Source organism: Larus michahellis, unplaced genomic scaffold (genome assembly GCF_964199755.1).
Source record: "Larus michahellis unplaced genomic scaffold, bLarMic1.1 SCAFFOLD_157, whole genome shotgun sequence".
Taxonomy (NCBI): Eukaryota; Metazoa; Chordata; class Aves; order Charadriiformes; family Laridae; genus Larus; species Larus michahellis.
In genome coordinates, this window is record NW_027436276.1 from 224,927 (window position 1) to 239,885 (window position 14,959).

Below are 14,959 nucleotides of genomic sequence, written 5' to 3' on the forward strand. Positions count from 1 at the left end.
AGTAACTGACATAAAAGGAATTTTCCTTGTGTTTGCACTCCATGCATTTCTATAAAAATCAACAGATGAAAAAAGATAGTGGTTTCATGGAAGAATATTTAAACTGGAGGTTTGCTAGCCTGGCAAAAACTAATTCGTATTTTGATAGAAAAGCTGTTGTATAATTACCGAGGTGAGGACTCTTAAGGATAGTATTTGGGACACGTGGTTCACACTGTCATAAGTAGTAATATTTTGGATCTGTGAGTTTTCACAGCATTTCGTTTGCCTTGTGATAAGCCGTACATCAAAGACAGCAGCGCTTGTCCCATAGCAGAACTGATGTCTTACCCTCCATTCCTGGTTGCGCTTTTCTTTTTTGTAAAACCTGTCTCCAAGATGCAGTCTCCTACAGCAGTGCTCCGCTAGCGGGCAGTTGCGAAGATTGTCGTTTATACTTATGTTGCGTGCGAGAGCTGTAGAAAATAAATGCTTGGGAGCTTTTAGATTTCTCGTGAGAGTCAATGCAGAGAAGCAGCTTTACCGGTTGAAGCGTAGCTTAGCCCTCGGGAGAGGAACCATTTATTAAATCATTTTGTTGGTAGAAGTAAAAAGCACAGGCACAAGGAATAGGCAGTTCATGTGAGGGGGATGCACGCGAGGTATTTCAGACATCGCTCCGCAGGAGATCTGGTGCAGTCTTCACCTCGCACGGGGTCAGTTCTGGAAGCCAACGGGTAGCTTAGACCAAAGCAGCAAATATTTAAGCAACTGTTAAATTTAGTCAAAAGTCAGTGCAGAACTTGGACTGAGTCACTCTTACAGCACAGGGGGAAGTAGCTGGATCATCACAAACTCTGAAAGAAATTTACTCATAGTCCAAAACTAGTAAGTCTGAGCTTCTAGTAAGATGCTGTAGGTACAGAATTGGTATGATTCCTGACTGAGAAAGTCAATATTGACAAGTAAGGAGGGAGCAGTGGGAAGGATGTGCCTCTCTCTTTAGCATTGCAACACTGTTGCTGTAATAGCACGTCCAGCTCTGGAGTCTGTGCTCTAGAAAAAGTGTTGAAAAACCTCTGAGTTTCTAGAATACCTGTGTGAGTGAGTCCAGGTCTGGAGAACCTGCTTAGTAGTTAAAATGCAGAGGAGTCTTTGTTATCTTAGCCTGTGCTGCTGCCGAAAGGAAGCCTTGCCTTCACTCTTTCCCCACTTGCGTTTTTTCCTCCGCTCACGTAGCTGTATGTCAGCACTGGTGGCTGAGAATCTTTCTGCTATTCATATATTCTGAGTAACGCTGACTTTCATTTGTGTACAGAATTAGTGGAGCTGCATTGCATGTTCTAAAATGTTTGAGTGCGCGAACAGCGTTACTTCCAGCCAAATCCCCACTGATGTGGGCCAAGGCACTGTTTCTTCTTTGCCTACTTGGAGTGAAACCAGTAATATTTTTGCATCACCTCCTCTTTTAAAGCCTATACAGATGGTTTTCTGGTTTATTTTTCAGATTAATTCTGTTGCTCTAAAGGAAGATTTGAGAAGCATGGTAGAAAATTTCTATGCAGCTCTGTTTGGATATGATGAGGTAAGAAGGATGTTTTCAGAGAATGTGCAAGAACAAATAGACCATCTAATTCAGAAACACAGAATGCTCCAAATGGGTAAAATATTTGCAGTATATACCTTTGGAGAGATGTTATGTTATGGAAGCAGGCTTCTTAGTTATTGTGATCATCTTATGCCTTGAATTGAAGTGCTTTTAAGAAAAAAGAAAGCACACAGCATATTGATTTAAGCCATGGGACGTGGAAGGAGGGACGTTCTTTGTACTGCTTCACCGTCACTGCTTGACGGTCAGTAAATCATTTCCTCCCTCTGAATCCCATAGTACTGGGCTATACTTTGAAATCAAAGGGAGTATTTATAGGGAGTCTGTGTGAGAGGGCATTTATAGGAAGTATATAATAATATGGGGAGGCAAAAGCACCACTGTGTCTGCAGGACTTTCAAAAAGGAAACACAATTACATCATCTCTTTTTAGTCATTTTTTTGCTGTAGTGGGTGTTGCTGTTCAGATGCTCTTCTTATTCACATGGTGATGTTATTTTTTGCATGGTGATTTGCGTTATTAATATCTTGTAAATGTAAACTTCATAGAGTTGTGGACAATGTTATGCATGCAAGTCTTTAACCTAGTTTTAGGTATAGCTGGGATGTGTCTGCCTGTGTCTGTTTTTTTTTCTTTTCTCTTTTTGTTGACACTCTTTTTTTGGAAACAAAATGTCTGGTTAAATTAAAGACAAATGTTGACCTTTTTTATTTTTAACTGAATATTTTGAAGGCCTGTCTCGCTGTTGGCAAACGCGTTAGCAGAAGACAGGAGTTATGTGGTGACAACACCACATAACCTAAAAAGACAATAAAAGTGGGACAGAACTTAGACAAAAAGCACTCATGGATGTGATGCTTGTGTAAGCCAAATTTAATATTAGATTTAACTGGAAAAATCTAGATAGTTCTTGACGAGGAAGAGTTCTCTCCATTTAGAAGGAAAAACAGAAAAGCAAAGCAAAAAGCAAAGTCCTGACTACATTTCTGCAACATTGTATTAAATACCCTTTATTTTTCCTTTTCCAAGTGTCATGGGCTTCACACAATTCTGTGTTCTCTTCTCTGTAACGCCAAAATTTTTATGGTAAACATTTCATAATGAAGAAAAGCAATTATCGGCTGCTACATTAGGAATACCCTGACCCAGTTTTTTTCCAAATTAACTTGCCAGAATATTTGTTAGAGGCTGCTCTGTAAATTAATTTAAGGCCAGGATTGTTTTTCCATTCTGGGAAAGAGTGATGTTGATGCCTGTTCGTAGGTACAGTCCATAGCAGCTGTGGGCTTTGAGTCAGCTAATACTGTTAGTCGCTGAACAGAGCAAGGTGCTTGCCTTGTGTTCAGACCCTCTTCACGGGCAGTTTTTAACCCCCCTCTGCTCTTCCTTTAGGGAATCTTGTCTGATGATCACGTCCTGGCGGCAGCTCTTTGGAGAAACCTTTTTAACAAGAACTGTGAGGACCCTCGGCATCTGGAATTACTTGTAGAGTACGTGCGCAAACAGGTAAAATACAGCTCGTAGGGTGACTTCTCTTCATTCTCTTGTTTAGAATGTTAAATATTTGTTTTTATTGCTTGCATACTACGCAGCTCAGTTCCCTCAGTTCTCCTCATAAACATAACTGATTTTTGTATTCAATGGTAAAAACTCGCTGATGCTTATTGCAGTTCGATGAAAAACGACTGCAGAGAAATTCACAGAATATTGAAAGCAATTCTGCGCATCTTTTTCTGGACCTGTGCTACGGAGGGGCGTGACAAAATGTGTCAGAAATGGGCTGCAGCTTGTTGTAGAACTATAACTGATGTTGCGGAGTTGGGATCCTCTTCGTAATGAAATAGCACACAGAGCTTGAAAGTCTCCTGGTGATCTTTGTGGGAAAGAAGTAAAAGGTTTTGTTTTCCAGAATTATTTCTGTTTCTTTCAGTTATTACCTGGAGGAAACAATATCAAGTAGTGTTTGTCCTCTCAGCCCTTAGGAGGTTTGTAAACCAGGCTTCTAGGAAATATTGGTAGGGTACAGTCCAGGTGGGTACCAAAGACAGAAAAGGGGTAAGGGGGGTTTCTGGAGGAAGAGTGTGGGCTGTTGGACAGGGAATTGCAGACCAGAACTTCCACAACAGCATTCTCCGTAATGTTTCCAGTACTGTATTCAGGACCAGATAGAGATTTGGAGAGAGGGTCTTTCAGCGTGTGTAAAGGGAAGTAAAGGGCTGAACTTTGTAAGGGATTGAGGCCGCTTCTGGAATGCTAGAGGGCTTCTCAGGAGGGACAGACGTAATTTAATGCTTAATATCAGTTAGGCTATAGGAAAGTTCAAAACTGAAGATTGGCAGGGAGCAAACACATATAAAAAGTATGTAATTTGGGACAATATACTACCAAGTGGGGAATTTGTTGCACTTCTGTATGTTCAAGCAAAGGATAGGACAGAAGCCGTCAGCAGTGACCACACAGATGAGCGTGGCACACTGGGGAAGAGTCGACGCAGCTCCCGTGAGGGCAGGGCATTCCTGTAGACAGCTCTGAAGTGGTGCCCTTGAAAAACAGTCTGAGCTGTACATACGTATTGATGAGCTCTAAACTGTCTGGTACCACACAGGAATGAGTCCTTGAGATTGTAATTGTATTATCAAAATGTCAGCTCAGCACTCTGTAGTGTTTAAAAAAAAAAAAAAAAAAAAAAGTAAAACAAATGCTCAGAACTACTAAGGAAGGAACACAGAAAATAGTGTTGTCATGCCACTTTTTAAATCCATGGTACCCTTGTGATCTTGAATAATGTGTATAGTTTGGATTCTGACCATCAAGAAAGATAAATACTGAACTGAAGACGGCTCAGAGAAGAAACATAAGGGCGACATGAAACAGCTCCTTTGTTAGCAATGAGTAGGATCTGCCTGAAAAACAGCTGAGAAAGCATATGAGACAGCTCTGGGAAATCTTGAAGGCATGTGAAAGGTGAGCAAGGAAAGGCTGTTTACTGATACAAGAAGGTGGGCACGTAATGTAGACGCAGGTTGTTTGGGATGCTACGATTGCAGGTGGGTCCCAAACCCAGTGGCAAGGTTCATGGAAGAGAAGCGTGTGCAGGGCTATTAAATCCACAACCACTTCCAGCTCAAAATCCCCAACCTAACAAATTTTGAGAGGAAGGGAAAATAAACAAGGAAAATAACGTTGGCTGCATGCATTGTATGTAACTGCTCCTGGGGGATCCCCTGTTGATGACTGTCAGAAACAAGATATTGTGCTTAGGTGGCTCTTTGGTCTGACCCTCTGTGGCCATTGGTGTATTCTTTCCTCTCTTGAGAAATTCCTGGTTGAATTACCTTTTGTTTGTAGTAAGCATGGTGTACAAGGTCTTTCCCACAATTTCTTGCTGATCCTGTCTTTAACAGTGGCTATTAGCGGATGCCAGAGAAGAATGCAGTAACAGGGCAAGCATGTGTACTGTTTCCCTGGTCAGCTCTCCTAGCAATCTTTGTTCACAGAATTCCTGAGCCAGAGGTGGTGGTTTTGTCTTTTACTGACCCTTGATGGACTTTTTCCCCCTTCCCCCCTCACTCCCCCCCCGTCCCTTTGCAGTGTCCTGTGGCAGCAGGTTCACCCTATGGTATGTGAGAAGAGGTTTTTTATTTTGCTTACATTGCACCTTAAAATTTCGTTTGGTCCCAAGTATTTCTTGTATTGCGAGAATGAGCGTTCATTCCATGCTCATCTCCTCCAGCTCATGTGCTTTTATATTATAACTCTCAGATCATAGAATCATGGAATCTTCATGGTTGGAAAGGACCTTTGAGATCATCAAGTCCAACCATACACACACCCCAAAAAAAAAAAACCCCTCTACAATCTCTGTCACTAGAGCATGCCCTGTCACTAGATGCTCCCTGCTGGTTGGGCTTTTTTTCTGTAGTTTTGGTCTATGCGAAACCCTTTTATGAGGGCACTCCATGTAGGTGATGGTACTACAGTCTGTCATCTGAATTAACTGCCAGGAAGATGAAATGACTCGTGTCAGCTTTGTGTGGTGCTTCTTTGTCGTGTTGCCAAACTTTCAGAGGAAGCATTAGCTAAGGTGTTAGGAGAAGGCCTTACGCAGTTAACTCCAGTGGATCTGCAGATACTTATCTCCCAGCCTTTCCATGACACTTACGCAGTCCTCAATTATCTCTTTAGGTCTACCTCTACCTCATCCAAATGTCAAAGTACACTAAAATCTCCCTGTACTGCTTGCTTTATGGTTTACGTAGCTCCTGAGGAGCTTGAATGGGTGATGGGACACCTTGCGCTAATGTCCTGTCCTTGCAGGTGCAGCACCTGGATGCGCTGAGCGGGGAGGACCTGCTGCTGACGGGCGAGGTGAGCTGGCGGCCGCTGGTGGAGAGCAACGCCCGCAGCATCCTCAAGCCCCATTCCCCTGTTTACAATGACGAAGGACTCTGAGGGCGCCGGCGCCTGCCACTTCTATCAGTGGGGTCAGGAAGGAAAATCTGCTGTTGAAAAGAAAATATGTAATTAGATGTCCTATCTGTGGTGACTCAGTAGCAGATGGGACATCTGTACTCTTCTGAATATTCACCTGCCAATAAATGCTAGTTGGTTTGAGAACCTCTGCCCTTTTTATGGCACTGAGGGCTCCTCGCTGACAAACTGAAAGACCTGCCTTCTGTCTTTAGGGAACCAGATGTTTTGCCATGACTTAGAGTTATCTCAAGGAGACACTGCTGTCCTTTGCCTTCTTTGGAGAGCTGCTACATGGAGACACAGCAGTGTTCCTCTGCTCGCTGAATGGTGGTGAATGCAAATCTGAGCTTTGCCTATTAGATGTTAATGTATTTTAAAAGCCTGGTATCAAGACGGAATGGTCCGTTTTTGCTTTAGTGGAGTTAAGAATTGCTTTAACAGATTCTGAAGGGTCTTCTGTGAAAATCCTTTTTAGGAACTCTCTGCTGTGTTGCACAGGGATAGGAGGATGCAAAGAATAATGCACAGTCCCTAGTAATCCCCTACGACTCTTGTCGTTATAATGAGAATAAAGTCCAAAATGTGGCTGGGCTGTCACTAATATCTGCCTCAGATACTTGGTATTTCAGTCTGCCTTGCTGATATTTCCATGTTCTCTTTAGAGTTGTGGTCTAAGAATTCCTTTATGAAAAGAACTTCCCTGGTTCTGCCCATGGCTCTCGGTGGGACGGGACCGTGCTGTCCTCCCTCCCCCAAAGCAGTGGTCCAGGGCCTTTTAACAAGACCTGTCAACGCCAGTGAAAACTTTATGTGGCCGTGCAGGCAGATGACGCCAAGGTAGTAATTACAGGAGCAAGAGCTCCGCTGATGAGGTCAGCGGAGGCCGAGGTGCACCGCGCAGGGGGATGGTTCACCGGGCTGTTTCCAGGTCAGTGACAAAAACAGTTTTCATTTCTCTCCTGTCTAAAATCCTACTCCATAATAAATGTCAGTCTGGGCGACATTGAATGGGTATGTGTTTTCTGTGCCCTCTGTGCTTTTGATAAGAATAAGCCCTATAATATCAGGATTTATTCCTAATAAAACTATTAAACAAAAGTCAGAGGTGGTAATGCTTAATTTGTGAAATTAATCCTTAATTTGTGACTCCTTAATCTGGTGAAAGCGTGGCTGTGCCTGGCTGTGCCTGTTCTTCCTCTGAAGCTGCTTTCTTCATGTTGTGTGTTTTGGGGAATATTTGACATCCCTTCTCTGTGTAAAGAGCAGCGGGATGCAGAATATAGGCTCCCAAACACTGGCTTGCCTTTTTTTTTTTTTTTTTTTAAAATCTTCTCTTAGGGAGCCTTCTGTGTATAAAAAAGGCATTTTGTTATTTTTTTTCCAAGGCGAACTTCCTCCGTTTAACTTGTTATAAAATGAGTCATGTAAAGAAACCCTCTATGTGTGAGGTGTATCCCTTCTCTGTGAAAACATTACAGACCAAACAACTTGCTTGCAGTTTATTTAAGATGCTTTTGTTGAAAGCTGAGCTAAGCAGAGAAACCTCTTATGTGTGAAGTATTATACAGTGTGTGTGAGATAATAACACCTTGTAATTCATTACAGCTGGGTTGTATTTACATAAAGGAAGACTGAGCTGCGTAGGAATTTGCTGATTAATTTATTTTTAATGAGAGTGAAGTATACCAAGTACCAAAATAAACTTTACTTTGTGTATCTTACTGCTCCTGAAATAGGTGGAAAAATTAATGGTAGATATTTTGGCTCAAAGCTACATACGTTAATTCATATACAAAACAGTCGTTTAAACTTTAACCCCTTTCCTGCTATGTAATTTAAACCTGGGCTCGTGTTATCCATGCCATGGGAACACGGGGCCGGGAGAACACCACCATCCAGCCTGGTGCTCGTGCAGCGTCTGTGGTGCTGGGGCCGTGAAGCCAGCAAGGTGGCGGGATGCGTGGACCACGAGGCTGGAGGTGACAATGTCTTTGTGTTCCCACTGCGGGGCAGCTGCGCAGTCAGCATCGAACCTCCTCCTGTATTTATGGGCAGGAGGCTCCAGAAATCACGGAGCCGGATTATGGTCCCTGGCATCTGCTTTTGTGCTTTTTATTAATATGAGAATAAAGGCCTATAATCATAGTGCTCTGCTCGTTCCATAAAATGCCTTCACCACCCCCTGCTGTTGCAGAGCCGAGCCAGTGCTCGGGGTGTGTTTTGGCCAGGAGTGTGCGGGGCCTGTTAAGAGAATAAGGCAGAAACTGTCTATGAATTAAAAGGGTGATCTGTTAAAGAGGAAAAGTACACCAGAGGCTACGTAGGACAAGAGAAGACTTTGCTTCCCAGCCATGAGTTACCTGGAGATGGGCTTTGGATGTAGAATATGACCCTCTCTCTTACTCTTGGGGGTGGCGTGCCAATAGGCGAGAAATGTGCCTTGCCCGTATCTTATGTATAAGACATCTTTACAACCAGAATTTACAGTCCTTGAGAGAGAATGCATTCCCAGTAGCAAAACCTGCACCTTGCAAGCATCACAGCAGCCGCGATTAGCACGTAAAAATGCTGCCCGTGTATAGTACTGCCTCACGTGCAGCAGAACGCAGGGGTCTTAACCAAACATTGAAAAGCCCATCTTTTCCTGTTTTCGAGGATTTTGCAGAGGGAATGATTGAAGTTATTTTGCTTATGGACAGATCTTTGTCTATGCAGTTGGGTTTTTTGAAAGTGGTCTCAGAGCATTGGCTTGAGGACACTTAGTGTATTTTAAGTGAATATATGGCTGCGTGTTTCTTCTGGAAGGAGCCGTGTTGAGCACTTCATCATCCAACCTGAGCTCCTATCTCGTATATGGAATTTGGGCATCACTTATTGTTCCAAAGGACTTGTTCCCTTGACTTTCTCAGGTGTCTTAAAAGCAAGAGCCATGAGCCTGTAGGAAGCTCTCGTTATTTCAGCTCGAACTTGGCTTTCTTGTTTCTGTAAGCAGAAAAGAAAGCACAGGGGCCTTGATGATCTCCGTGTTTCCTGTGCTGTCCAGGTGCCTAAGCCCTGTTAAAGTGCAGTTACCACTTCCCAGATTTCCAACTCCTCGTCTTCTACCAAGTGAGGTTTGTAGTCGTGCTTCTGCCCCACCGAGCCCTCGGGTCAGAACTGACATAGCAGTTGGACTTAACCATGGACTTGTCTCACTCTGCCTTTGGCTTGGCAAGTAAGGTAAGCAGAAATTGGAGATGTGAGCAAGAGCAAAATTTTCCACCAGAGCTTTAAATTAGATGAATGTAGAGTAGATGAAGAATAGCAAGGGCATGGGTGGGTAAGCATCAGCTGGCAGGGGATCATAGAACATAGAATGTGTTGGGTTGGAGGGGACCTTTAAAGGCCATCTAGTCCAACCCCCCTGCAGTAAGCAGGGACATCTTGAACTCGATCAGGTTGCTCGGGGCCTCATCAGGCCCGGCCTTGAATGTCTCCAGGGATGGGGCCTCCCCCACCTCTCTGGGCAACCTGGGCCAGTGTCTCACCACCCTCAGTGTAAAGAACTTCATTCTAATGTCTAATCTAACCCTGCCCTGCTCGAGTTTAAACCATTGTCCCTCATCCTATTGCTACATGCCCTTGCCAACAGTCCCTCCCCAGCTTTCCTGTAGGATCCTTCAGGGACTGGAAGGGGCTCTAAGGTCTCCCCGGAGCCTTCTCTTCTCCAGGCTGAACACCCCCAGCTCTCTCAGCCTGTCATGGTGGCTGGTTCTGCAAGCGTGGTCCCTGTGATGTGTCCCACTGCATGACACCACTTAGAGGGGTAGAGGGAGCCACGCCATACCCTGTGACACACGGTCATATTTTTCTACACTCTCCAGCTTCCAAAACCCTGCAGAGGAGGCCCACTTTCAGAAATTCAAATCAACATAGACTTGGCACAGTCTACTTGTAGCATTTCTGTGGGACCAGTTTAATCCTCAGCATGTCGCAGAGGTTTTCTGCATTTGGGAGATGAACTGAAGTACTGGGTGAGCGTTTGGAGGAGTTTGCTGGTCCCCTCTACAGGTACGCTGAGCAATTCACTGCCGTCTTCAGCTCCGAAACTGGGCCGTGTGTACTTTCATCCAGGAAGACAAAAATACCAGCATTGGCAGTTCATAAATGTTAATACCTAGAAATTACCGAGTGCCTTTCTAACTCTTCCGCTACTAGAGTTGTGCCAGGAACACAGCAGTCGCCTGTTGTGATGTTCTCCAGCTTCTCGGGCCCCGTTGCAGATGTTTGGTTGTGGTCTTGGCCTAGTACATGGGTTTTTTTGGATGATGCTGGTGGCAGCTCTTTTCTTGGTAGACACTCCCCTGTAGAGGCTCCTGCCCTCCCCATTTGCCTCTTCGCATTTGCCTGGCTTTGTCTGATCTCTGTTGCCTTCTTGTATGATAAACTTTAATCAAGACTGTTCTGCTCTTTTCTCTACGAGAGACTGCCTTGCACCTGTGACCCATCCTTCCTGCTGAGCAGCGCTGCATCGGGCTCGACAGGGCCATTGGTGTCCTGTGGCGAGATTAACACCTCTTCCAGTGGTCTGGGTGATGGTATGTCTGCCGCTCTGCGGTGTGCCTTAGGGACCAATATCCTCATCTTTTGTGCATGTTGTGTCTGCACAGCCTACCCCTCAGCGCTGGCTGTCTGTTCCTGAATGTCTGAGAAGTCAAGGAGAGGGCAGGAGCTTACGCAGGAGCCTGGGAAAGTTGTCAAGGACATCAGAAAGACCCTGAGGCTCAAGGTGAGCTGGGGGTAGGCTCTGCTGCTTGGACAATCGTGCTGTGCTTGTGAAGGATCCACCTCTCTGCCTGCACAGGGAGTATTGCCCATGGGCGCCCTGGGCTGCCTGGCCTCCTGCGCTGGGATGGGCCAGTCGCGTATTAATAGTCTCATGATCCTTCCCAGACTCCTCTGGTGAGCTTTTTTTTACCACTACCCCTTCTCCAGGTGTTTAGGGCTGTCCTGTGCATTGTACATGCGTTCTTCCTGAAGTTGCTCAACATGTTGAGGGAGTACTCGTTTTGCTTGCAGTCCTTCAACCTGCTTAACAGCTTGCTCTGCTCATTTGTGGGACAGAAGAGACGTTTGGGCCTCATCCTTTCACTGGGAATGCAGAGCAGGAGCTCACAGGAGCGTGATTCCACCTTCTGCTGTTGCATTTCAGTGGCTGCTCCAGGTGTGACATGCCGGGAGCTGCCAGGGAGTTTAGGTCAAGTGGCAACAGATCTGCTTGAGGGGCTGGGCCAGACTGGTGTAAGCAATTTCCTGCACTTGCGTGCAGGAGCCAGAAATATCCACTGTCCTGTTCTTATTGTCTCGTGCAGGGACGTACGTTCATGTAGGAGGACCCTGCAACCTGTTACTGAGGCTGGGTCCTGTTGGTGTTGATGTGCTGCTGCAGCTCTCCCAGGAGGTAAGAGCTCCTTTACGCTTATTTAGGAAGCACGGAGTCTGGCATATGCAAAGCCTTCATTAATGATTATGTCACTGACTGAAAGAGTGAGCTGGGCTCGTTCATTCCTCGTCCCACCTGCCAGCCTCCTGGGCTGCTCCACATCCTGTCGAAGCCAGGCATCTTAGGAGGATTTGCTCATTGTCCCACATCCTTCCCTTCGTACCCTCTTCCTGCTGGTAACTAGACCCACTGGTGTGACAATGCCCAGTTGTATTTCTGTGTATTTCCTTTGGAAGGAGAGAAGGAAGAGGTTGTCTGAAAGTGCTTTTTCACGTGTTCCGTACAGGGGAGCAGCCCGGGGAAGAGGCACGCTGTGGTCCTTCTCACGACAGCTGTGAACCGGCACCCCGAGCAGCTCAGGGCTGGACCTTGGAGGGCCACCAGAGCCCACCCCACATTGGCTTCCCTACGTGGCACGTGGGTGGTGGGCACCTCAGAGCGGCAACTGGAAAGAACTTACATGCTGGGCGCAGGACTGAGCAGGGAGCCAGTGGAGGAGGTCGGGTTGTCCACCTTCCCTGCCATCGGGAGTGGTTAGAATCGTTTGGCCTACAGCTGGCAACCGGTGTCCTGTGCCCTCCTTCTGCTGGGTGCAAAGCTGCCTCTCCCCTGACTTGTAGGAGTCTTAACATACGAAGAGAAAAAAATGAAACAAGGAATTTGTGTGCTGCTGCTGTGTTTAGAAGAACGGTTCTGTAACGCTGTGTTCAGGAACCTCAGACAAAAACTTGCCGCCTCACTGCTCTGTGAGTTCAGCAGTGACACAGATCTCAGCGCAGTAACTAAAATTTGGACTTTTCTTATCTAGCTGTGCTTGCTGCTTACGTCTAGCCAGTCAGTTCTGCACAGTGGAACGTTGCTCTGCAGGTGCCTTCCAGAAATGCCTATAGATAAGTGTGTTTGAGCAGCACAATGTTTTGTGGTGGAAGATGTGGGTTTCAGTCTGAAATAAGGAGAGGGGGGAAAAGCAAATCTGGCTTCTTGCGTTCCTGGGGGAGTGCTCTCCAAGAACTCTACTATCGTGAAACAAGTTGGCAGGTTCCCTGCCATTTGTGCTTGAAGAGGAAGCAGCAGGTACATTTTGTGGAAAGCCCAGGTGAGGTGTTTGTGTTTGGTGAGCTCGAAGAACGTCTGTAGTGGGACACAAGAACGCAGTATTGCCTAATGCTTGGATCCCGACTGAGCTGGGCTATCAGCTAGACTACAGCTACCTAGGGACACTGACTTGGAAGTGGGACCTGGGGTGTGCGTTTAGCCAGGGAGAATTTTCCCCTTGTTTTTCTCTGTTGATTGTAGACAACGCTTCCAGATAAGATCCTTTTAGCTTTTAGCTGGTAAAAACCGGCTGATGGGATTCCCACATCCTGTGTTGGCAACCAGTCTGTGGAGTGACAATTACAGCCACTTATCTCTTTGCCAGACAGCAGGGACAGGACACCTCTCATCTAATTTTAGATGTCTGCATGGTAAACCTCTGCTGCTGACTCGGGCAGCCCAAGCTCTCCTTCTGCTCCGTGGGGAGTGATAAGCCCTTCCGTGGCCCATTCCACCTGGCCTGTTTCAGATGCCTGCTGCAGGGTAAGGGAACTCGCTTCCTGGAGAGCTGCTGCTCCCCACCACCGTTGAAGAAGCCCAACCTGACGAGCTCGGCTGGAGATGTTTACATCATTTGTGCTTTCATGTGCTGAGGTCCACGAGAAATTACTGGAGGGAGAGTAGATCATTACCAAACACCATCTGCAGTCAGTGGAAATCCCTTTGCTTTAGAGAATCAGTTGTTTATCTGGCAGAAAACATGCATTCGATGACTTTTTTTCCGCTCTTTAGCAAGGCAAATAGTCAGGTGATGTGACCCTTCTTTTATGTTACCACCAAGCAAAGCAGCTCCAGAAAAAGGCCCATCGTGTTACAGCCCCTTCGTTTTTCCCCCAAATTTCCTTACATTGTGTTTGGCTGTTCATCTCACATTTTAAGTTAATGTTATTTTTTAAACTGCTCTAACACTGATTTACACCTGTAACACTTCTATGGCAGCAGCTTTATACTTTTATTCCGTATCTTCTGTCCGCAGCTGCTCAGTTTGCACTTGCGGCACAGCTCTGGCTGGCAACTTAAATTTTCTGACTGAATGTTCCTTTGCTTCTGTTGTTGCAGTTTGCACAGTCCCAGTAGGAGTTTATTCTGACTTCAGGGATCTAAAGACCAGACAGCTAATCTGAACTAATCGTCCTGCTCCAACTGTAGTCCATGGAGAGCGAGAGTCCCCTGGGGACATGATCCATCCCAGCTGACTTGGTGCCTGAATGTGCTGGTTCACACTTAGGCACGGCTGTCTCTCTTCATTGACTTGGTGATTATTAGAGAGCAGACATTTAGCTTTTAGATGACTTAATTTAGCCTGGATGAGTTTAATCTACGGAGGTTTTGTAACTTGCAGATAAAAGCTTAGCTGATTAGATCAAGTATCCAGCCAGTTCTTCATTCCCTATTTAGCCTCTGTGGGGTTGAGTAGCTGCAGGGTAAGTGAGCTGAGCGTGGTGGGGGAGGCCCGCGGTGCAGGCTGGGGACTCCGGTGGGCTTCCTCTGCACAGTTTTTTGCGTACTGTGCTGTGTTCCGGGCGGTGCATTCCAAACACGGCGCTTTAAATCACGTATTAATGTCTGCCCGTACTGTTTCTCCAGAAATAGCTCCATGATGCTTTGGGGAAGCTGGAATTAACTAATCCCAGAATACACAGCATGTGGACGCTATCATCACTCACGCAGCACCAGGCTCCTAAGTTTGAAAGTCCCTCCCGTGAAGGATCTCTGGGGAGATGCTAAAAGACCACATGAGCTGTTGCTCCTGTACCCTGTGGTATCTGAGCTGTGCTAAGGTTCCTGCTGTGCTTCATACCAATACTGTGACCCTGGGATATCAAAAAAGATGATGTTTTGGCTTTTTTGCCGGGTGCCAGCCTACCAGAGCCCAGGCTCCCAAGAAACACGAAGGAGGGGCATTAGCTGTGGTTCAGGGATAAATGAGTTTCTTGGCCGGGTCTGATTATCCACTCGGGATATTTGTATTTCATTATAACTGACACTGAGAAGCATGTTTGATTTGGAGCGAATTTCAAGAGGAACAAGTTTCAGCATCTGCATTTCCACTGTGAGCACAATGAGGGACAAAACAGGTTAGAGCCTGCTCGGCCCAGGGTGGGGACCTCTCGGGAGGGAAGGCGAGGGCAGTACGCGAAATCAGTTACAAGGAAAGGGCAGGAGCAGCTCAAAGGGCTGATCTTCCTCCCCTTGCAAAAGGGATACTCTAAGCACCAAGTATCAGGTGTGTTTCTGAGGAAGCCAAGTGAGGGAAAGCCAGCTCCTCCCCCAGCGTGGGCGGCTGTACCTGGTGATTAACTCCCAAGCGGAGGAGCAG

General features: G+C 46.1%; 1 protein-coding gene across 2 annotated transcripts in view; it reads left to right on the plus strand.

Annotated features, from left to right (window-relative positions):
- Nucleotides 1-7,164, plus strand: part of UQCC1 (ubiquinol-cytochrome c reductase complex assembly factor 1) — a 47,495-nt gene extending 40,331 nt beyond the window's left edge. For both annotated transcript variants that reach the window (XM_074571805.1, XM_074571806.1), the window contains 3 exons: nt 1,487-1,564; nt 2,982-3,095; nt 5,907-7,164. In XM_074571805.1, coding sequence (XP_074427906.1) covers nt 1,487-1,564; nt 2,982-3,095; nt 5,907-6,041 — 327 coding nt within the window. In that variant the 3' untranslated portion in view covers nt 6,042-7,164. The remainder of the gene's footprint in view (nt 1-1,486; nt 1,565-2,981; nt 3,096-5,906) is intronic.
- Nucleotides 7,165-14,959: the final 7,795 nt, after the last annotated feature.